Source organism: Camelus ferus, chromosome 19, assembly GCF_009834535.1.
Source record: "Camelus ferus isolate YT-003-E chromosome 19, BCGSAC_Cfer_1.0, whole genome shotgun sequence".
Lineage (NCBI taxonomy): Eukaryota > Metazoa > Chordata > Mammalia > Artiodactyla > Camelidae > Camelus > Camelus ferus.
This window is the reverse complement of record NC_045714.1, coordinates 36,671,158-36,695,164: the sequence shown is the minus strand read 5'-3', so window position 1 is coordinate 36,695,164 and position 24,007 is coordinate 36,671,158. Positions and strand designations below refer to the sequence as shown.

Below are 24,007 nucleotides of genomic sequence, written 5' to 3'. Positions count from 1 at the left end.
AGTATCTTTTCACGTGCCTACTGTCCATCTGTATGTCTTCTTTGGAGAAATGTCTATTCAGGTCTTCTGCTCATTTTTTGATTGGGTTGTTTGTTTGATATTTCTTGTGCTCCCACGTTGGTAAACTATGGTTCCTGGCACTCCACTGCCATACCCAGTGCAGTCTCCTCCACAGAATCTTAGGACTGTCCCTGACACGAGGCCCCGCCCCTGATGGCCCCGCCCAGCTCCCCACCACGCCTGCTCCTTGCATTAACTCGTGGCCGCCCCCTTACGACCCCACCCCCTTGTAGTTTCACACTATTTCCTTGGGCTCCTGGGCCTCTCCCCAGCCCCACTCCAGCTTGCTTGTGGCCCCTCCCCTCACCGTTAACCACACCCCTACATAGTCCCGCCCCTCGAGGCTCCACCCCCAGCGGCCGGGGGTAGGGTGGCGGCTGCCCCAGCCGGGCCCCCGCTGCCCTCGGCCCTGGGCGCTGGGTCGGAGCCGGCTGGGCACAGCGGGGCAGGGCGAGCGCTCGGTCCGGGGGCTCTGAGGCGAAGATGGCGTCAGGCAGGCGCGCCCCGCGCACCGGGCTGCTGGAACTGCGCGCCGGGGAGGGCTCGGGGGCCGGCGGCGAGCGGTGGCAGCGGGTGCTGCTCAGTCTAGCGGAGGACGTGCTGACTGTGAGCCCCGCCGACGGCGAGCCCGGCCCCGAGCCTGGCGCCCAGCGGGAGCCAGAGCCCGCGCAGCTCAACGGCTCCGCTGAACCGGGCGCCGCGCCCCCGCAGCTGCCTGAGGCGCTGCTGCTCCAGAGGCGCCGCGTAACCGTGCGCAAGGCCGACGCGGGCGGGCTGGGCATCAGCATCAAAGGTGGGCGCGGGGGCACCCAGGGCATGGGTCGTGGTGTCTGTGGGACTGCCGAGGGCGTAGGGGTTTCAGGGGCTGGCAGCGCGTACTGAGGACGTGGAGTTGGAGGACTTCTGTCGAGGGTAAGGAGATCTGCGAGAATAGAGGGAAACGAAGGCATCTGGAGCACCATGGTCGGAGAGGGTTTTGAGAATCAGAGGTCGCAGTTGGAAGGCACAGGTGTGGAGGGTGTTGGGGGCGCACCAAGGACACGTGGGTGGGGAGTTCTGTGTGGAGGCTAAGAGACCTGAGACTGGTTCCCTCTCAGAGGTTGCATGGACACCAAGGACAAGAGGACTCCGAGGAGAGCAAAGGTTGGAGAAAGGGGAATGATGCCTGGGTCGCTGCTTGGGCTGGGAAGTGGAAGTCTTCAAGACACAGCCAAGGTGGGAGGGAGGGGTAACACTTGGAGTCAGGAGCACAGGGAGGGGGGCATTGGAAAGGTAGGTGAAGGTACTGGCTGGGCTCATAGGCAGGGAGCCAGGAAGGGCCTAGAAATCAGAGGACCCAGGAAGGCTGTGTACCTAGGTGAAGAGCTCTGACAGTTGGGTTTGAGTTTCCTGATTTGACCATTTACACCTTGCAAAGGATTGAGAGGGACTCTCAGCCCCCAATACTGACAGCTTTCTTTAGGGGGGTACAACCCAGACTATGTTTCAGTCCAGGATCTGCTGTGTGAACTTAGACCTAAGTCATTTCCCTCTGGACCCCAGTTTCTTTAACTATACAATGAGGGTAATAATAGTGTTGGGATATTTCTATGAATACAGGAGTCCGAAGTACTCATCGTGCCAACACATAGTAGGTACCTGGTTAAGTTTTGCTGTTCAATGACAGGAAAATGGAGGCCAGGAGAAACTCCCAAAGTAACTAACCATAGTGCTAAATGGTTCACCATTCCTACCCACCTACTTCTCAGGCTCTGAGCCCCCGGAAGAGCCTTGGGAAAGGGTGGTGTCAGTCCTCATATTACCCTGGATGTGCACTGTTCCCTTGCTCTGGTGCTGGCTCTGTTCCTGGTGCTTCCAGACCCTTTGGTCTCAGTGAGGGGCCGGGGATGGTGGTGACTTGGCTACTACCACTGTGTGCCAAGTACTGTGCTCAGTACTTTAGGCTCATGATCCATTTCATCTTGGCAACAAGTGGTAAAATGTAGGAAGCATACATAATCCTCATTTTGCAGGTGAAGAAACTGAGACTTAGAAAAGTAAAATGACTTTCCCAGGGTCACACAGTTAGTAAGTGGCAGAGCTGGGATGTTAACCTCAATTATCAGGCTGCTAGAGAGTACCCAGGAGTGTCATTTCTCCCCTTTGAAGGGCAAACTCCCATGCAGCCAACCAAAGAGATCTAAAAGTGGGAAATAGGAAAACCAGGGAGTAGGCACCAGTTTTGCCCTCAAACTCCAGCATGGGCTAGGCCAACAGATCAATCTAGAAACTGGATCCTCAGTGTGTCAAAGCAGGAAGAAATTTAGAGTTCATATAGAGTTCCATTTTGCAGATGGACAAACTGAGGCTTGGAGAGAAGTGTCTAAGGTCACATAATGTGACTCCCTAGCTTCATGCTTCCAGATTGGGGTGAAGGTACTTCTAGGAGTTATCAGAGGAAATACTAGCTCCATTCAGTTCTTCACGTATGGAGACTATGCTCCTATTGCCATGTTGATCTTTCCTCTAGGGTCTAGCCCAGCCCAAGGCAGCCAGGAATGATCATAGATTCAAAATGAACTGAAGTCCCTACTTTCAGGTGGAGGAGGGCAGATATAAATAGATACCCCTTTCTTTCCTAGGCCCCAAGCTCTGTGCGGTGCAATGAGCAAACTGTTGGACCTGTGCGGGGGTCAGAAGGGGCATTCCTGTCCTACTATGGCCACCAATTTCTTGTGTGACCTCGGAATTATGACCTCCTCTCTGGGCCATTAGCACCTCATCTTTGGACCAGTAGTGTGATAGCTGAGGGTCTGACCTATAGTCTACCACAGAGTTAAGGGTGTTGGTTCTGGATCCAGGAGACTGAGGTTTAAATACCGGCTTGGCCACTAACCAGATGGGTGACCCTGGGCAAGGGGCTTCTCTCCACACTTCAGTTTTCCTGCTAGGAATCTGAGCATGTGGTTGGGGTGTTGTGAGGATGCAATGAGACAAGATTGAGAGCATTTAGCATGGTGCCTGGCACTTGATATGTGGAACTAATGTGAACTGTTATTACTGTTTCTTATTTTAAAAGGACATTCAAGAGGTTAGCAATAAAGCAATTCAATAATGTATCAAAAATGTATCAGAGACACAGTTCAGATAGGCTTTTGGAATCTCTAGACTTTAAGGCCTTGGTTTTTAGCCTGGGTTCTAGGTTGTAAAGCTTTCTGATTGCTAAAGAGATCCTTTGAAGCCGTAGCAATAGCTGACTTCTATCTTTGTTGCAGGTTGGAAGCTATCAATGGGCTTTCCCACTGTGGGAAAATTGCTTAAAATCCAAATATTTAAGAAAAGGTTATTGAAGCATCTTGTAAATTATAAATACTGCTGAACTCCCAAAGCGTTTAACCAGAAGATCCATTATAACATTATAAATTTAAAAAATGACATAAGTATTATTAGTGTCCCAAGCTCCTAAGACTCCTTTCTGAGATTCTCTTTACTGTCTACCCCTTCTTTCCCAGTGCTGGGCTGGTCCCCGCAGGAGGCCTTCAGAAATAATTTTGCTTCCTAGATATGTCTCCCAAGTGTTGGAGTGTCTGCCTCAGTTTCTTCCTCTTTCTGTGCCTGTGCAGGGGGCCGAGAGAACAAGATGCCTATTCTCATTTCCAAGATCTTCAAGGGCCTGGCAGCTGACCAGACAGAGTCCCTCTTTGTGGGGGATGCCATCCTGTCTGTGAATGGGGAAGACCTTTCCTCTGCCACCCATGATGAGGCTGTACAAGTCCTGAAGAAGACAGGCAAAGAGGTGGTGCTGGAGGGTAAGCATTGAGGACCCCAGGGATGTTCAGTTCTTCCTTACCTCCCCCAAGTCTCAAGCAGTGGGGACTGAGAGGTGGGCAGGGTTGAAAACAAAAACAAAACTTGGGGATCTGCCTTGAGACCATGTGGGGTTGGTGGGGGAAGAACTGGCACAGAGCCAGATAGATCTGATTTTCATTTCCTCTCTCCCACTTCCTAGCTCTGTGGCTTTGGACAAGTCACTTCATTTCCCTGAGCTTTAGTTTTCTCATCTGTAAAGCAGGGATGTAACTTCTGCCTTGCTGGGTTGTGGAAATAGGACAAAAGGTCCACGGCAGGGGCTTTTGGTCCACAGTAGGATTTGCCACCCAGTGAATGACTCACGGGAAGAGCGGGGCAGGGACTGGGGAAGGGGAGGCTAAGATTCTTTCCTGGGAAACTGAGAGGGCTCTCAACTCTAGGCTCTCCTCCCACCCAGGTGTCCTAGAACCTGCTTTGGGAGAAGACTGACCTTTATGTGGCAGAACATCAGGTACTTCCAGCTAGGATCAGAGAAGATTTTTTTTTTGATGGGGTTGTGGAGGTGAAACTTGGTGGTTCCCCTCCACTGTCCCCTCTCTGTATGGTCTTGGATGAGACCTTTATCTTCTCTGGACCTCAGTTTCCCATCGATCATGATAGTCTCTTGCTGGGATTGTCCCATATCTGCCTTTTGCCATGTCTCTCAGGAGGTTTCTGCTTTGCTCAGCCCTTTCCTCAAACTCCACTCTGTCAGTTCCGGAAGCTGTGGGGGCCTGAGGAATGTGTCTTTGGCTCATGGCCCAGAACAGGCACAGGGAGGTGGCGGAGGCTGATGGAGAATGCCATGGCCAGTGAAGCTGCTGAGCTGAGCCCCAAGCCCAGATCCTGATAGACTGCCTTTGTTTCCCCAAAGAGGTCTCCAAGAGGCCACAGAAACCAACACACTCTGGGTGATCTTTGGCATTCTTGTGCCCTGACCTCAGTTCTCTCTCAGTTTTGTTTTATTTTATTTTTATATTTTATTATCTATTTAAATGTATTGTGTCTATTTAAATGCTACTATTGCATTTTAAAAATACTTAAAGCTGACTCTGCAGTATTGGTCCCTAAAAGCTTAAGTATATCAATCATATTTTAACAGCAAAGTTAAATAATGAGATCACACATCAATGATATGGATATAAGGAACGTTTCCTCCCATGTGTCTCATTGCCTTGATATGTCTAGCCAGTAATGCAGTTTGAAGCAGCTGAAATTTATTAAAATGACATATTTTGGTTAACTTGAAAAGCTTTTAGTTTCTGCTGTTTGAAAGTTTAGTCCATAGATGGTAACATCTCTACCATAGACACACTTATAATCCACACTGAGGTCCCTCTCACCTCCTCATTTTTAGGTTGAGAATGCCGCTATCTGGGTTAGCAGTGTGGATCATTCTGAGAAGGTAGCATCTCTGAGTGTTAGATATTTGAAGCATCTCCTGATTTAGAAGCTAATACTCAAGCCTTCTGTCTAACTCATTCATTCCATTCCTTCCTCACTAAGCAGGAAACATTTCCAGGGACCTACTATGTACCTGGTGTGCCAAAACTTGGGTCAGAAGCTAAACCAGACCTAGGCCCTTTCCTGAAGGAGCTCATCACTGGGTGGGGAAGATAAAATATAAATACTTTCTCTTCCACACAAACTACTTAAAAGTCAGTGTCTAAAATCCCGTCTGCTCTGTAATGAATCTGGCCTTGGGTAAGAGCCTTATCTTCTCTGGGCCTCAGTTTCCATATCTGCTGGGGTTAGACTAGATCAAAGATGACTAATAGCTTTCATTCTGAGCATCAGCTTCCCTAGTGGCTACTGGGAATTCCATATTAGAAAGATTAGGAGGCCTTATCTGGACTCAGCAGAAAGTAGCTGGAACTGATTAGCAATGTCTATTGCAGATAGAGTAGGGAAGAGTAGTAACATGTGTACCATCCCAGGACTGATGGTCTTGAGCACTCATAGGAGATTCTTCATAGAGCAAGACCTTTCCTTGGCAAACCTTGCCCCAGGTTTCTGGGTGGAGCCTCACCTGCCTCTTGCCCAGCATAGGATTTGGCACACAATAGGCACTCTCTAAATGCTAGCAACTCTCCCCCTGTCCCAGCATTTATATAAAATTGGTATTATTTCCTCCTTAAATGTTTGGTAGCATTCTGCAGGGAAGCTACCTTTATAGAAAGTTTTTTAAACTGTGATTTTAATGTCTTTAATAGGGTAATTTATATGATCTTTTTTTCTTGAGTGAACTTTAGTAGTTTATGTCTTTCAAGGAATTTGTCCATTTCATCTAAGTTGTCAAATTTCATGGCATAAAGTTGTTTATAATCTTCCCGTTGTTTTCGTCTCTCTTAGATGAGAGCCCTTTCCTGCTGTCTTTCTCCCTCCTCCCTTTATACTGCTCTACTCAGTGGCTTCAAGGGGACTCTCAGTCTCATGGGGCAGATGGCTAAGCAAACCTACCAGATCCCTGACCTGTCATAGGTGCTGCGGTGGAGTCTGCCCAGGGATTGGAGGAGGCAGTGGTCACCTCTCTCTGGGTGGTCAGGAAAGGCCTCCTGGAGGAGGAGATGCTGGCACTTTATGAACAATAAGCAGATGTGGGTCGCATTCCAGGAGGGGGAGCCGGGTGAGCAAAATAATGGAGCTGTGAAATGACTGGACTTACCTGGGGAATTGCCTGGGAAATAATTCAGCTTTATCTGTGCCCAGGGTGTGAGGAAGTGAGTGGAGAAAGAGGAGGCTACTCAGACTGACAGATCCTGCAGGACCTTGACTTTTAGACTTAAGGAACTTGGACTTTCTCTGGAAGGAATCAGAGAGCCATTAAAGAGCTTTCAGCAGTGATGCACATGGTCAGCTCTGGGCTTTAGCTGCATCAACCTGGTTTGGTTTGGAAAAAGATGAAAGTAGATACAGAAGGGCAGCAAGGAGGCTGGGGCTGTGAACAGGAGGGAGAAGGGGGTGGGTCAACCTAAGCAGGCTTGGATAAAAGGAAGAGTCTGGAGGTTGGCCTTCTTATTAGTTTTTCCCAGCTTTTTATTAGTTGAAGTCTCTCAAGCTGCTCTCCCACAGGCTTGTGGAAAGAGGTAATTCCACCCATGGCAGCAAAGGGGTCGGGGTGGGCCCTGCTGTCAACTATCTTTGAACTGCAGGGGTGATCTGAGAAGCCTGGAGGACGTGAGGAAGCTAGGATGCTGGGTTGTGGCTGATCCTTGAGATTTAGGGGAGTTTGTGGAGACTGGGCAGCTGCCCTAGTCTGGAGCCAGAGCTCCTGGAAGCCTCTCTGGGCCTAGGTTCCCTGCTAGACCTCAATCACTGGTCACATTGTTCATGCCTCTCCCCACTCCCACCCCCCATCCTACTTCTAAGGTCACCTCCAAGGGGCCACAGAAGGGTGGCCTGTCCTTTGGTTGTGAGTTTGGCAGGGCAGCCGGGCATCTTTCCAAAGGCCTGCACTTGATGTGTACAGAATTCCCTGAGAACATCATAGAAGGAAAGATGTCACTGGCAAACTGCGGTTCCCAGCCTGAATCCTGCTTCCCTGGCCTACGTCAGGGTCTCAGCGGGGCCTCAGCAACCCCTGCCTGTCTCCTGGACCTTTCCCTCTGTGAATTCAGGGGTTTTCACAAATGTCTTGAGCCTCTTCTCGGCCACAGGAATGTGTTTGTGACCAGAATCTGGGCCCAAGCTGGCCGCCAACACGCTTCTGACTGCTGCTTAGAGAGGCCCATTTTGTGTGCAGATCTGGAGCCTGGGCCAGCCTGGGCCCTTGGAGACCAGGCCTGGGGGGAAGAGGAGGGACAGCCAAATGCCCCCCACCCTCAGTGTGGCTGGCAAGATAGGGGCAGCAGGGAACCTGTGATGCATTAAAAAATAATACTAAAGGACAGCAAAAATGAATAAAGTCAAGTTTAGTGCTTTGTACAAAGTGGAAAAGGTCTCACATAAAGATCAGGCTTTTAAAAGATACAGGCATAGAGTAATAAGTACATAAAGACACGGAGAGTAACAGGAATTGCTATAATCTCTGTTTTACAGACACGATCACCAAGGTTTATTGAGAATAAATAATTTTATTCAAGTCATACAACTAATAAATTGGCAGGCTCAGAATTCAAACCTAAAAGAAAAAAAAAGAATTCAAACCTAGGTCTCTCCAATTGTAGAGGCCACTATCACCTCTGCGTTGGATAATATCTACCTCACATGATTGTTTGCAAGATTAAAAAATAATGTAGGTAACGTGCCAAGGCCAGTGCGCATAAGTAGGTACTCAGTTATTTTATTTGCTATTTATAAGGATGAAACAATGCATTTGAAGTGCATGGCACGATGTCTTCCACATAGTAAGCATTCAATAAATGTCAACCTTTATCATCATCACGTCAACAGCATTGGTGTTTTCTCCAGTAAAATTGAAGGTCTCTGAGGACAGGAATCATGTGTAGTTTATCTCAGAGCCCCAGGCCTGGCACCATGCCCAGCTCACATTACATGTTGGTGAGTTTGGGGAGAGTGATCACTAGGGGACATCTCTGACCCTTCCTACTTTGCCTTTAACCTCATCAATTGCAGTTGACTTTTGTCAGTGTTTAAGATGGGGCTTAAGGCTCAAGCAGGGCTTGACTGACTCCTGACAGTTTCCATTATGAGTCCTCAGAACTCCAAGGCCCAGTGCCTGCTGGCTCATCCCCTGGGAGATGGACACTGCCAGGTGTCCTGTTGGAAATTTGGCTCAGTACATCACCACCGTCAAAAGTGGATATTATTAATGGATGCAGCTAATTTGAGTCCACCCTATTCAGCTTAGTTGAGGGATGCTGTGCCTCAGAGATGCCTGAAGGACTCCTGACCTGAAACAGAGATGTGAATGGAGCCCCTGTCCAGTCCTCCCATGGCTGCAAAGACCTGTTGTTCTAATTATTATTCTCAAGAAAACATTAATTTGGCTGTGTGCGTGTGCACACACACGCACACAGGGCTTTGGGCCATGTGATCCCCCACAGACAAAACTTGGCTTAATCCAGCCCTGGTGTGTTCCCCAGATCTTTGATTAAAATGCTTGTGGGGCTCTGGAGGCAGGTTTTGGCCTCGATTAGCTATGTGAAGCTGGCTGCTGATGGAGGTGGAGGAAATAATAATGATAATGAGGAGAATGTTAATAATAGTGATGATGTCTGCTGTTTATTAGCACCTGCAATGTGTTAGACACTGTGCTAAGTAAGTGTCTTCCACATGTTATCTCACTGAACTCTCAAAACCACCTCTATAATTCAAGGTAAATTGTTCATCCATTGTACAGATGAGAACACTGAAACTCAGAGAGGTGAAGCCACTTGCTGGAGGTCACACAGTGGCAGAGATGGAATTTGAGGTCAGATCTGTCAGATGTCAAAACCCATGTTCTTAAATATACATACTGCACTGCAAGTCATGTCATCCCTATGAGACTCAGTTTATTCAGTTTATTCACCTGTTAAATAGGACATGGACTGGTCCCATTGAGTTGGTGTGATTAGGTGAAGATGTGTTAGTAAGATTTGAGCTTTGATGCTTGGTATATAGTAGGCACTCAATAAGTGCTTCTTTCTCCCATTGCTAAGATCCAAGTAGGTATCCTGAGTTGATGAAAGCTTTATCTTTGGATCCTGGCTAAGATGGTTTGGAATGTGGTGATGTATTTTTGAAAAATGAACTAGAGTTTTAACAAATGTAAAAAATAATATAAGCTTATAAAAAAACCACAAAGGAGTAGAAAGCAATGATCTTCTCATAGAGATAACCACTGTTACTATTTTCGCACATTTCCAGAGAAAAATTTCCATATTTGTTTTTAGCATTAAACAAATTGAGGACATCTTTCCGGTTCAGCACATGTAGCTCTGTTTCATTCCTTTTAACCTGCATAATATCCCATTATTGGGATTCATACATTGAGCAAATATTTACTGAGCCCCTGCTCTGTGCCAGGACTAGATGTAGGCACTAGGGATATAGCTGTGAACAAGACTGAGCAGTCTGCCAGTCAGAAACATCCTGTTTTTGGCAGGCCCTATTCATGGAATTCAAGTTATTCCTAGCCTCAAGCACCACAGACAATGGGGCCATGACCCCTCTGTGCACCTGTGAACATTTATTTGAAGCGGGATTCCTGCAAAGGGTATTGCAAGGTCAAAGCGTTCATGGACCTTTAGGACCTTGATGGACGGTGTTTCCTACACAGCACAAGGGTGTGAAAGGTGAGATTTTTATGTTCCAGAGTGTGGCATTCCGGGCAGTGCTGCTGCAGGACTTGCCAGTGGCTGGGAACTATATATAGTGCATTATTGCTGGACCAGCAGAACCTTAAAGGTCATCCTTTCCAGAGCCTGTTGCAATGCCAAGTCCTCTGCACACCATCCTGGGTGGGCAGGTGGGCAGCCTGGATTTAAATCCTCACAATATCTTACTCAGAGAGCTGGTGTATTAGTGCCCATTATATGGGCAAGGAAACTGAGGCTCAGAGAGACCTTGGGACTTGCCAATGCCAGATAGTAAGCGACAGAACCTGGTTTGAAATCTTTGTCACCACTTTTTGTACCCATCCCCTTATATTATCATACTAGGAATAGCAGCAGAAATAATAACCACACTACTATTTATTGAAGACTTAGTCTTTGCCAGGCAGGGCAAAGCACTTTACAAGTATTGACTCTCAAAATGCTGGAGGTAGATATATTTAACTCCCATTATGAAGATGAAGAAATAGAGCATTACGGAAGTCAAGTCATTTGTCTAAGCTCACGGAGCAAGGAAGTTAAATGTAAGCCTGCCTCATTCTAGAGCTGAATTCAATGTTGTGTCCAGGCTTAGAAGCCCCAGGCCTGTTAATATTCATTCATTTAACCCATTTCTTGTTTACTGATTACCTGGTATATGTCAGGATTATTCTAGAAGCTGGGGATACCCTAGTAAACAAGTAAACAGGTCCCTGCCCTCACAGAACTGACATTTTGGTTAGAGCAGAGAGACTGTAGACTAAGAAGCAAATGGATATATCATGTAATTTCAGGCAGGGGCAAGTAAGTGACCACCCACTGAACAGACAAGAGACAGCTTGAGCTTAGAGGACAGGCTTCAGCCAAGACTCAAAGCCAAGACATTCAGTCACAAACATTTACTGAGCACTGGGATAAGTCCTGGGGATACTGTGCTGAGCCAAAACAGATGTATTCTCTTCTCTCTGCAACACATATGTTCCCTCCCAATTGTCCTGGGCCAGGCGAAAGGTCCTGCTTTGTCTCTGTTCCTTGTGTTTCTAGTGGAATCTGTTCCTGGCTCCTCGAGGCCAGGGCTGGCTTCTCTCCTTGGCAGAGTTGGGAATCGGGGCCTCTGGAAGAGGCAGGGTGTCCTGTGTGTGTGTCTGTCTCAGCTTCCCTGAAGAGGAAGGGTCCACGTATCATTGCTTTACCAGGTTCCTGGGCCAGGGGTTTGGCTGGGGAGGGTGTGGACACCTGCTGAGCCTGTCCTTGGAGTCTCAAGAATGCTGGCCACAAGGCCATGGTCTTGCCCTCAGCTCTGCAGGCCACCACCCTTGGGCAGCCCCACCCTGCCTGCTCGGGTGACTCAGGCAGAAATCATAGCAGGGAGGAGGCCTCAGAGCTGGGCTATTTATGGCCAGACTCTGGGGCCCCCAGGTCCCCACCCCTACTCTGGGGCAAGCTGATTGGTTTGTGAAATCCAAGCCCCATTTCGGACACCAGCTGGTGTGCTGTCCATTTATAGCACGTTCCTGTGGGAAAGGAGGAGGATCCACATATGGGACGGCCTGGGTCCGCAGGGCCTCTTGTAGTTTCTCTGGCTTCAAAGTTGACAAGTTCATCTGAGTGCGGAGCACAGGAGATTCCTGCTGGATTCGGAGGATACAGAACTGAGTCTGTCAAGGTTGCTGCCCACACAGTACCCTCAGCCTGGTGGGAGACACAGAGTCCCACACAGACACATAGAAGACTGGGGTCCAGGGGCCTGCAGAGGTGATGGGCATGGAGGATCCTGAGTGGGCGTCTGGGAAGGTTCCCTCGAGGGGCAATGTCTGCGCTGAGCCGGGAACGCCTGGGCTGTGGCGCCTTCTCCCTTCTGCTGAACGAACCTGTCCTGTCCTGGCGTTTATTTCTCCATTCACAGGACACTGACTCTGGTGTCAAATCAAACCCCATTTCTGTCCTCTGGGAGCTCCCATTTTGGTGAGAGAGACAGCCCTAACACACAAAATCACAACAGAGTTCTAAGGCTGGGCAGAACCTGTGTCACATGTTTTATATAATTTCATGTAATTTTGACATCTCTGTAAGGTTGATATTGTTCCTCTTTCATTGACTGGCAGACTGAGGGCCAAAGAGGGAATTACTTTGTCCATGGTCATACAGCTAGACAGAACTGGAATTCAAATCTAGGAGTGCTTGTCTCTACACCATGTACTAAGGGCATTCTATGCAGAGGGAACTGCATTTTCAAAGGTGTTTGGAAGCTCCTGCAGCTTCTGAGAGCTCTGAGGAGGTTAGTATGATTGGATTAGAGGGTGAGATTAGGGCTATGGCAAGAGGTGAAGCCAGAGAGGAAGGCAGGGCCCAGGTCCTGGAGAACCTTGAGGTGGTGAAGGGTGCAGGGAGCCCGAGCAGGGCTTTGAGCAGGGAAGGGGTGCGGCTAGTTATAGTAGGGAGAAATATCAGTTGCATCCTGAGTGGAGGTGAGGGGGTAAGGAGTGGGGAGGTGGGTGGGTGCTGTATTGGTTAGGATGCTTTTGTCTGCAGGTAACAGGAACCCAGTTCACAGAGGTTTAAACATTGAAGAAAATGTGTTTTCTTCCAGAATACCTAAAGTCAGCATAGCTCCAAGTGGATTAATTTAAGGCCTCAGCATCCTCAATGTGTGGACCCCAATCCTGTGGTCAAACTGACTGTCATTGCTCCAGGACCAACCACCCCTCCCAGCAACTTCTAAAGGCTGGAGGAGGGGAAGGGGAGGGAGCATACTTCGCTTCACAACTCACTGGACAAAATTGTATCATCTGCTCCTTTCTAAGCCAATCACAAGCAAGAGGGATGGAATGATCATGATTAGCTTTGACCAGTCAAGATTCTCCCCCTGGGTTGGGGAGAAGCCCAGCCTATAGGGCTCAGCGTGCTGTTAGCAAGGAGAAGAGGAGCGGGGGCAATGGTTTGGCTGTCAGATAAGCTGTCCCTCCTCCATTGCCCCTTGAGACATAGTCCTAGGGTAAGTCATTGTTGTAATGATGAGGATGAGTCATTTTTAGTCTTAGTTCCCAAACTTTAGACCTAGGTGTAATTCTCTCAAAAAAAAAAAAAAAAACCTAGCTCTTGTTTTCAACATAACTTCTCTTTCAACCCCAATAGGGTTTGTGACTCCCTCTCACTTTCATCCCTGTTTGCCTTGGATCCTATCTGAGCATCAAGGGCAGTCTTCTGGGATAGAAATAGTTTCTTAACTGGTTCTTCCAGGAAGCTGGGCCAAGAACTGCTTCCCTACCCCTTCCTGGCCTGTCCACTCACAGGTAGAGCATACTGACTGGCCTTGACTGCAGATATTAGATGGCTGGTGAGCCAGATGGCCAAGGGGGTAGGGGTGGCTGAGAGGAGAGGAAGGGAGGCTGCCCAAGGGCATAGGCATCCTTCACTAGGGCAGCAAAGGGGACAGCCTGGCTGAGGGAAGAGAGACCAGTGCTTGGGCAAGTCTTTTAACCACCTTGACATACACACTGTCTTCCTAGTAGCTCATTTTAAAGACAGGAGACTGCTGCTCATCAGAATTGGGAACAATCCAGATGCCAGGACAAATGTGGCAGACACTGTTGGTTGCCTGCCTACCAACCATTTCCCCTTCTTCCATGCTAACAGAGCCTGATTTAATTGGGTGGGAATATGCTTAGCCCCAAAGGCTGAATTGTGATTGGTTTAAATCAGTCATGACTATTCCCTCGTACTAATTATTGTTCTAGAAGAGGGCATGCAGCCTAGTCAGGCCAATGAGATATAAGGCTTCATGGAAATATTTACATTTCTGATAAAAGGGGAGGTGTGAGAAAACAGTCCTTTTTCTGCCTGTCTCTTCCCTTCCTGCTTTGGGTTTTGTCATGTAAGGAACGGCTGGCTTGAGCCTGTGGCAGCCATCCTGTGGTCATGAGGGCAATTTCAAGAGAATGGCAGAGAGGCCTACCCAGAATGCAGTGTCATGGAGCCACTGAACCAATCTTGAAATTGTTTTCCTCTAGACTTCTTGTTACAGGAAATCATAAATGTCTTTATTGCTTAAGGCTGTATTATCATATGTTCTATTATTTGTGGCCAAACTCAACTAACTGATAGAGCAAGAATGACCAAATGTTTTATTACCAATCAGCCTTAATTGATTGGTAATGACTGCTGTAGAACACTATGATTGATTGGTGAAGTCTTCCTTGAGTAAGGGATAGAGAAGTGGTAGTGCAACACCTGGAACTTAGTAGGTGCTCAAGAAAACTGACTTTTGTCTATGAATCTCTATTCCCATCAAGCTCTTTTCATATCAACCCTGTCATCATGTTGCATTTTTCTTCTAGCTGCTTTTGTCAGTGAGATCTGCCTCTTCTGGAAAGGTATGGGATCCAGGCTCCACTCAAGACTCTTTTGGTTGCAAATATCATAACTCCTGTTGGGATGGCAGACTGGCTTTCTAGAGGAGGAATATCAGATACCGGAACATTAGCGGGTGCCGGGCAGGGCTCTCCCACTGTTTCTCAACATGCATCTCCATTAATTATCTCATTGTTTTTTAACATATATTTCTTCTTAAAAATCATCTCACTTTATTTTTGTTTTTTTGGTGGGGGGATTTGATTGATTGATTGATTGATTGATTGATTTAATGAAGGTACTGGGGATTGAATCCAGGACCTCATACATGCTAAGCACACACTCTACCACTGAGTTATACCCTCCCCTCCATTAATTATTTCTCCCTACAAACCAGCTCTCTCCTCTTCTCTGTCCTCAAAGCAGAAGCTGGTTGCCCCCATAGCATGCAGGTTTATTCAAGACACCAGTCTAGGATCCCTCAACAGTTTCAATTTGAGTAGTTTAGTTTGGGTTGGTATTGACCCCTGGTCCAGATAGCATAGCCAGGAGGGCAGGGTCACATATTAGAGCATGACTTTATGGGTCAGTTGGGTAGAGGAAGTGAATAAAAATCTCAGTTCCTCATTTGTGCTAGCCACATTCCAAGTGCTCACTAGCCACATGTGGCTAGTGGCTACTGTATTAGACGGTGTATATAGAGAACATTTTCTTAATCACTGAAAGCTTTGTTGGACAAAGTTATTCTAAGAGGAGTCCACTAAACTCACTCAGTGATGATTGGTTAGAGCTAAGAGGGCCCCTAGACATCTACATTGGCCAGGGTACAAGCCATACTCCTGTAACCAGACCGCTATAACATATTGTGGCTCAAATATTAGAAGCTCCTTGCTTTCTTAGGTAACATGTCAGGTCTGACATGGAATCTCCAAAGCCTCAGCATCCATTTATTTCTGTTTTATTGGCCAGTCTTCTAAAGTGTGGCTCATGTTCTCCTGGTCAAGATGTTGCCTCTCCAGTCTGTGTTCCAGCCAGCTCAACCCTGTCAGAGGAAAAGATGGGGAAAGGGAGGATATGTCCCTTTCATTAGTGGGCAGAATTTGGTACCTGTCAGAGATTTTAGTCTAGAGGAGGATAGTGATAGTGGATTCTTCATAAATTAAACTCTTAATGAATTAATGACAATTGTGATGTGTGCTGCATGGGAGCCCATGTCACATTGGTAACTGCTGACCTGTCCCCTTCAGTCAAATACATGAAGGAGGTCTCACCATATTTCAAGAACTCTGCCAGCAGGACCTCGGTTGGCTGGGACTCGCCTCCTGCCTCACCCCTTCAGCGACAGTCTTCCTCCCCTGGCCCCCCACCCCAGGACCTCAGTGATGCCAAACGCGTGTCCTTGAAGATGGCATATGTCTCAAGGAGGTGCACTCCCACTGACCCAGAGACCAGGTAAGCCTAGCACAGGGGGCAGCTCAGACAGACATGCCCTCGTGTTAGGTGGTGGGACCAAAGGAACGATTCCCCTGTGTTGCAAGTGACGAGCACCATGCCCAAATGTAGTAGGTGCTTAAGAAATGTTAGTTGAATGGATGCAAGAATGAAGTTACGGGGATGATGGTGTGCTTTGCTTCTCTCTTCCTTCTCTGGGCAGTTCACATCTGAGGAGGAACTTGATCTGCAGAGGATCCCTGGATTCTGGTCTTGATTCTCCTTGGACTAGTCCCTCTTCCTCATTGACCTTTAGATTCCCCTTTGTGAAATAGGGATATTGAACTCAGCGAACCCCTCCAGACTCTTCCAAGTTGGCTGAGGTTTTGAGCTGTCTGGTAACGTTCGTGTCAGGGCCATGGCAGGTTACCATCCATCCTTCATATCTGAGCAGCCCTTAACACTGATGGTAAAATTGATACCAGCACAATTTAACTCTCATAGCAACCCTATGCGCAAAGTCCTATGGTTTCACCCCCACTTTATACATGACGACAGAGAGAGGAAGTAACCTGCCTAAGATCACACAGCCAGGAAGTGCTGGAACTTGTCTCATTCCAGGTAGTCCTCTCTGCTTCAGTAGCTTCAGTGCTTGAGTGATGGTGGCGGTTGAATGGAATATATGTTGACCAGATGGGGTGTACAGTATTGGGTGGTGTATATATGGCATGGGCATAAAAGGCTTGTGCTGTGGGTCCTGGTTACCGCTGAGGTTCAATGCCAGGCAAATGCCCAACATTGGCCTCAAGGGCTGATGAGTGTTCAGCATCCAAATCTCCTGGCCCTACATGATGCCCCAGCCCTAGACTGCCCCATGAGGCAAGAATTGGTGATTCACAGGTCACTTATAGGTGCTGCACTGAAGGGGCACTTTGTGTTGGGTGAAGGTGAGGTGATATTAGTCCTTCCTGAGAATCATAGAGCCTTAGGTTAATCATAGTTCCCAGCCTAATCCCAAACAGCACCTGAAGCATGTGTGTACATGCATTTCTATCTGTGTGTATGTGTAGATGGCCAAGTGTTTGTATGTATATGGGAGCATCTGCATGGGCATGGTGTAGATTTGTGCATACATGTTTGCATGTGTTAGTGTTAATATTCGTGTGTGTTGATGCGTGTGTGTTAATGCATGTGTGTACATGTGCATGAGCGGTGCACACATGTGCCACTGTATGTGTAACTTGAATATAACTGGGGTTCTATATCAGCACAAGAGGTGAAGCCAAAGGGATACAGTCTGGGAACCAAATTACAGTGAAAAAGATTTCAAACGTTTACTTAGTGTTAGGATTACATTGGGCTGCAAGTATCAGAAACCCCACCAAGCAATGGCTTAAATAAATGAGTTAATTTCCCCACATGTTTCCTAAACAGCAGTCAGCTGTTTAGGCTGCTATTAATGCTCAGGAATGCCCCCAAGAAATCAGGCTTCCAGCTTCTTCCTCTGTCATCTTTTTTTTTTTTTTTTTTTTGTGGATTTTCGTCTTCTTGGAAGCAAGATGGTGGCTACACCTCCAAGTCTGTGGCCATATTCTAAACAGGAAGAAGGCAAAGGACAAAGGAGCTGTCCTCCTGGGATTTTGTTCTTTTGCTGCATAACAAGGCATCCTAAAATTTAGTGGCTTAGATAAATAAGCCACTAATAGTAAACTGTTAAAAATAAGAGTTCATTATTTCTCACAATTCTGTAATCTGGGCTGGCTCAGCCTGCCAGTTCTTTTGTTCTATGTGGTATCTGCTGGGGCTGGAAGTCTAAGAAGGCTGCTTCACCGTCACGTCTGCTGCCTCAGTGGGGATGGTTGGAGGAGCTGGGGCTGGCTAAGGATTCCCTTCCCAAGTGGCCTTTCTCCATGGATGGCTTGTTCTTCCTCTCTGGGTAGTGGGCCTTAGGGTGGTTGGATTTCATGGTGGCTTGGGAATGCCAGAAGGCACTTCTGACACATTTTATTGTCAAACCAAGTCACCAGGTCAAGTAGAGGAGAAATAAGCTTCACCTCTAGATGAGAGAGGTGCACGGTGTGTACAGGGAGGGGTGGATTTGGTGGAGTCCATCTTTGGAAACTAACTACCATGGTTAGGGATGCTATACCTTTCATCTGGGAAAGGACACCCTCCCCCACAGACCCCTCTCTCTTCTTATTGGTTAGAACTGGGTCAAGGGCCAGCCCCAGCCGCGAGGGAGCTGTGTAGTAGAGGAAGGCATAGGTGGAAGGGGTTGGAATGAATGTGTGAGGGCTGTCCCCCAGTTTCTGCCCTGCTTCATCGGTTACAGGAAAGCCAAAGGGGAGTGAAATTTTAATGCTTCACAAAATGTTTTTAAGTCCTCTCCCTGTCACTAACTCCTCCTGTGCTTCCTTGAAGCCCTCCCCCTACGCTGGCAAGCATGGCTTTTGGTCTCCTGTCCCTTCTCCCTTCTCCATTCCTCCAGTTCTTTTTACGTAGACCAACTCAGCCTACCAAGCCTTTCCAGTTTCTGTGTTTTTCTACCCTTGATTAGTGCATTACTTTGGTTCTGCACCATAGAAGAGAACCTGGGAGCAAGACAATCCTCCTTAGAAACCAGGAAAAAAGGGAAAAATCATGAATCCTCACACAGTGATTATTTTGGCCCCTACACCCATGTTTGAATGTGTGTGTGTATTTATGTGTATGTTCCCCTGTGTGTGTGTCTGAGTCTCTTATCCCTGGACCCCATGAGGCTCCAACAACTGTGGCTGGAGCCCCAGCAGCATGTGATGCTATGGATTCCCTCATGGACATCCCTGTGGTTTCTTCTGGGTTTGCAATAGATGGGGTTTCTTGGGCCAGATTTGTGGGTTGGGCAGCTGCAGCCCAGTAGTCCAGTGGACAGGCCCCTCTTCCACCTCATTTGTGCCTGCAGGTATCTGGAGATCTGTTCAGCAGATGGCCAAGACACCCTCTTCCTGAGGGCCAAGGATGAGGCTAGTGCAAAATCATGGGCAGCTGCCATCCAAGCCCAGGTCAACACGCTGATGCCCTGGGTCAAGGACGAGCTGCAGGCACTGCTGTCAGCCACCAGCGCAGCTGGGAGCCAGGACCTCAAGCAGATTGGCTGGCTGACGGAGCAGGTGCCTGCTGGGCTGGGGCTGCTTCTTCCCCCTCCTCCCCTCTCCCAGAGCTGACCCCAGTCCCATTGCCCCTCACTGTCCCACTCCACCCTGGCCCTCTGCCCTTTCCCCTCGTCATCCCTCCTCACCACTGCTTTGCCCCCTGCAGCTGCCCAATGGGGGCACCGCACCCACCTTGGCCTTGCTGACTGAAAAGGAGCTGCTCCTCTACTGCTGTCTCCCCCAGACCCGTGAGGCCCTGAGCCGGCCGGCCCATACCGCCCCACTCATCACCACAAGGTATCGGTGGAAAGGCAGGAGTGTGTGTCCCACCAAGAGCTCGAGGGCTGATGTTCTAGACAGACCTCAGAAGCTGGGGATTCCAGTCCCATTCAGTCCTGAGTTGTTCCCCAGGTGATCTGAGGCAAGTCCGCCCTGTCTGGGCACCGGTTTCCTCATCTGTAAAGTGGGGGCTCAGAACGGAAGGATGTGAGTCCCATCAGTCACTTGTGCGTTGACACCTCCTCTGCCCAACCTTGAGCTGTGTGGCCCAGGTGCAGGGCTGATCCCCATAGTCTCTGTCCTCGGGGGGCACCCAGGCTAGTGTGGGAGACTGGCCCAGAAACAGCCTTCACAACGCAGGGTTGTAGGAACCATTTAACTCTACCTGGCCTGGTCAGGCAAGGCTTCAGGCAGAAGGTACCTTTTGAGCTAGACTTTGGCAGATGGGTAGAATTTTTGTATTTAAGAAAGGGTGGAAGAGCATCTCACACAGAGGGAACAACACAGTCAAAGGTACAGAGGCATGAAGGGCTACAGCATGTTCATGGAGCTATGAGTGTGCTGTAACCAGCATGTAGATTCTGTGCAGGAAATGGAGAGAAATGAGACAGGGCATGGGCAGAGCCTGATCTTACAGATCCCCTATTGCCTGGTTAAGGAATGTTAGCCTTATCTTAAGAGTTGTGGTGCAGTGGAAGTTTCAGCCTGACAGTGAGGTGGCTGGGGTTGTGTTTCAAACGCATCCCTGTGGCTGCCACATGGAACGTGCACTAGAGGAGGGGGATGGAAGCTGGGAGGCTGCTGCAGTTATTCCGGAGAGATGATGGAGGTGGGTGGAGGCAGCAGATGGAGGAGAAAGGCTGCATTTGCATTGGAAAACACATGGGTGGTAAAATTAACTGGGCTTAGTACTTGCCAGATGGGGAGAGTGAGGGAGGTGTCTGGGATGAATGGATGAAAAGGAGGTTTGGAGCTTGTGTCTGGGTGGGCGGTGGGATTGGTGGTGGGACTGGGGGTGGGAGTACAAAGGGAGGAGGTCAGAGAAAGATGCTGAGTTGAGTCCAAAGTGTGTGGAGGACAGGTAGGGAGCTTGGCTAGGAATCTTGAGGACTTGTGGGTCTGTGGCTTAGGGCTGGAAAGTGGGGGATTGGGTATCAGCAGCAACTCCAAGGGGGAACCGAGGCTCCTGGAGAGTGTGTGGAGTAAGGAGCAAGAAGGACTAAGGGCCGGAACTCTGGGGTCTGCTGCCCAGAGAAGGGCAGTGAGCTGCCCAAGGTTACACAGCTCATGGGAGTCAAGCTACAGGGTCTGGGCCCGTGTTGTCCGTGTCTTCTCACCCCAGGCTGGGCTTTGGCACATGTGTCAGGAGCCTGCTGCCTACCAGGGACAAGCAAGCCATGAATTGTCTGCCTAATCAAGTGCCTCATCAATTCAGGCCCCGAGTGTTTACTGAGCACCTCCTATATGCTAGGCATTGTTTCAGTTGCTGGGAATAGAGTAATGAACAAATTAGATAAAAATTTGTACCGTAGGTGATAGTCTAGTGAAAATGACAGTCTAAAACTGACTGAAATAATAACAAATAATTACAATTTCTGGTACCATGATGAAAAGTAAGGCTAGTGGGTGACAGGGTGCTGTTTTAGACAGGGAGGTCAAAGAAGTCTTTTCAAAGGAAGAGGCCTTTGAGCAAAGGTCTAAAGGAAGTGAGGGAGTGAGCAGTGCAGATAACCAGGGAAGAGAGTGCTCGGCAGACGGAACAGCATGTGCAGAAGTGCTGAGGCAGGAGGGTTCTTGTTGTGTTTGAAACACCAGTAGGGCTGGAGCTGAGGGGCTAAGGGGAGGGTGGCAGGAGATGGTCTCCTGTGAGTCAATCAGCGCCTGTCTGAAAGTTCTGTCCCCCCATTAAGTGGTGAAGGAGCCATAGGGTCCCTTCCCAGGTCACCAATCCTTTGGCCCAGAACTACTTCCCCACTGCCCAAGGCCTCATGCTTAGCCCTCTGCCCCCTGCCCCCAGGCTGGTGCACTCAGGCCCCTCCAAGGGCTCGGTGCCCTACGATGCAGAGCTTTCTTTTGCCCTGCGCACGGGCACGCGCCATGGTGTGGATACTCACCTGTTCAGCGTGGAGTCACCGCAGGAGCTGGCTGCCTGGACCCGCCAGCTGGTGGATGGCTGTCACCGGGCCGCTGAGGGTGTGCAGGAGGTGTCTACAGGTGGGCTAGGTGGATCTGGGAGTGCTTTTCTGGTAATGAGCCTCTCATCCCAGAGGCATTCAAGTTTCCTTCTCTAGGGTGCTTCAGGAGGGGGATAGAAAGTGGGATTTGGGGTCTCTGAGGGCCCTCTGTTTTGGACATGCAGGTGCCCTGGTAGGTAGTGAGACTCTTTTCCTGGGGGTTTCTTGTTCTGGCTTTGTGATTCCACTGATGAGGGTATAAGAGATGGCACTTGGAGTAGGATTGCCAGAAAAAATACAGGACACCCACTTAGATTTGAATTTCAGGCAAACAACAAATAATGTTTTAGGATATGCATGTCCAAATTATCCATTGTTTATTGGAAATTCACACTTAACTGGGCAATTCTACATGTCTTTAGGTCTTCAAAGGCCACACTTGGTGGGTCTGCTGATACCTTTTTTAGTCAGTGGGCCTCCTGTCCGTGGCAGAGTTGATGCTCCCCCTTTCCACTTCTGGTACTGCGGGTAGTGGTACTGGAAGTGGGGTATAGGTTTTCGGTATTTAGAGTGTGGGTATCTCTCTACAGGGTGGGTGTACAAATGGCACGACAGACAGTGAGCATCCCACCCACAGTGGTATGCAAGCCTCACTTTTGGAGCTGCCAGTGGGGACTGGAGGAGGGCTTGTGGTCTCTGAGGTGCTGCTGCACCCATGCCCACGCATCCTCCCTGTGCCCACGTCCTCTCCGCAGCCTGCACTTGGAACGGCCGTCCCTGCAGCCTCTCCGTGCATATTGACAAAGGCTTCACACTGTGGGCGGCTGAGCCAGGTGCGGCCCGAGCTGTGCTGCTCCGACAGCCCTTTGAGAAGCTGCAGATGTCCTCGGATGATGGTGCCAGTCTCCTTTTCCTGGACTTCGGGGGCGCTGAAGGAGAGATTGTGAGTGGAAGGGGATGGGGGCTATGCTCTTCTGGAGGCCAGGCTGGATGGGGCTCCTGACACTTCTCTTCATCCACCCTGCAGCAGCTGGACCTGCATTCGTGCCCCAAAACTATGGTCTTCATCATCCACTCCTTCCTCTCGGCCAAAGTCACCCGCCTGGGACTCTTGGCCTAGAGGTCGTCAGATGCATTAGCCCTGAAGAGGGGGTGTCCACGAAGTGGTCTGACCTGGCCCTCCGCTGATGCCTGCTTACTGCTGGGCTGAGGGAAGGGAGAGGAAAGGAACAAGAATGCAGAGACACAGCCCCTGCGGGATGATGGGATAATCTTGGGGACTGGGACCCAGACTCAGGACACAGGGGATCCTGCCAGTGATGGGGTGGCCTCCCTGCTGCCCCCACCCCCACCAGTGCCTTTTGTGGATAGATATTTTGTGTACACAGAAGCCATTCCAAGCCTGGGACCTGCCCCTGTGGGGATCCTGACCTCCAGCCAACAACTGCCAGGCCTCCTAAGGGGCCCCTAAATCATCCCCAGTGGCCCCACCTCAAGCTGGATTCCCCTGGAGTCTGTGGCAAGAGAAAGAGGAGGAGCCTTTCTGTTCATTTCTCCCCTCAGCTCCACCACCTTGGAGCATCTGGTTTGTCTCTTCATCCTCTCCCTCTCCTCGTTACTCTTGGATAAATAAACAGCCTGTGAGCACATAGGCAGCCTGGCCCAGTGTCTGTGGTTTGTACCTTGTCCTGTGGGTCCTGTGGTGGCCCCTGCAGTCCCAAGATGGACCAGACCTAGGACTGGAGCCCCTTTCCTTGGAGAAAAGCAGACCTTTAACCACAGAGCCAGAAAAGAGTATATTGGTTATCTACTATTGCATAACAAATTACTCCCAAATTTGGCAGCTTAAATCAATGAACATTTATTAACTTTCAAGTTTTGCAGGTTAGGAATTTGAGAGGGGCTAAGCTGGGTTGTTCTTGTCTCAGGGTCTTTCATGAGGTTATAATCTAGCTGTCAGCTGGGGCTGCACTCATCTGAAGGCTTGGCTGGGTTAGAGGATCTGTTTCCAATATTTCTCACTCATGGCTGTTGGCAGGAAGCCCTAGTTCCCCACCACATGGGCCTAAGCATAGGGCTGCACACTTAGTGTGCTCAGGACAAGGGAGCTGTCTTCCCCAGAGTGAATGACACAGAAGAGAGAATCAAGAGGAGTCCACAGTGCCTCTTACTACCCAGTCTTGGGTGTCACATACTGTCACTTCTGCTCTATTCTATTCATTAGAAGTGAGTCACTAAGCCCAGCCCACACTTGAGGTTGAGGGGAGGGGAATTAGGCCCCACCTTTTGAAGAAAGTAATGTCAAAGAATTTGTGGACCTATTTTAAAACCATCATATAAAAAACAAACAAACAAACAAACAAACAAACAACCATCATAGAGAGCCTCTGGCCCCTTTCCTGCAGAAAAGAGGATGCTTGGACTGTACTTCGTGGAATGTTTCTTTGGAAGCTGTACCATGCTGGCTGTAAGTGAGCCCTACTTGCTTGAGTTGTCC

General features: G+C 49.0%; 1 protein-coding gene across 1 annotated transcript; it reads left to right on the top strand.

Annotated features, from left to right (window-relative positions):
* The first annotated feature begins 403 nt into the window (after positions 1–403).
* Positions 404–23,170, top strand: SNTA1 (syntrophin alpha 1). The gene is made up of 8 exons (XM_006179257.3): positions 404–853; positions 3,663–3,848; positions 15,743–15,947; positions 18,868–19,075; positions 19,224–19,354; positions 21,354–21,550; positions 22,266–22,453; positions 22,538–23,170. Exons 1-8 carry the CDS (start codon positions 544–546, stop codon positions 22,628–22,630), a joined length of 1,518 nt encoding a protein of 505 aa, XP_006179319.2. The 5' UTR covers positions 404–543; the 3' UTR covers positions 22,631–23,170.
* Positions 23,171–24,007: the final 837 nt, after the last annotated feature.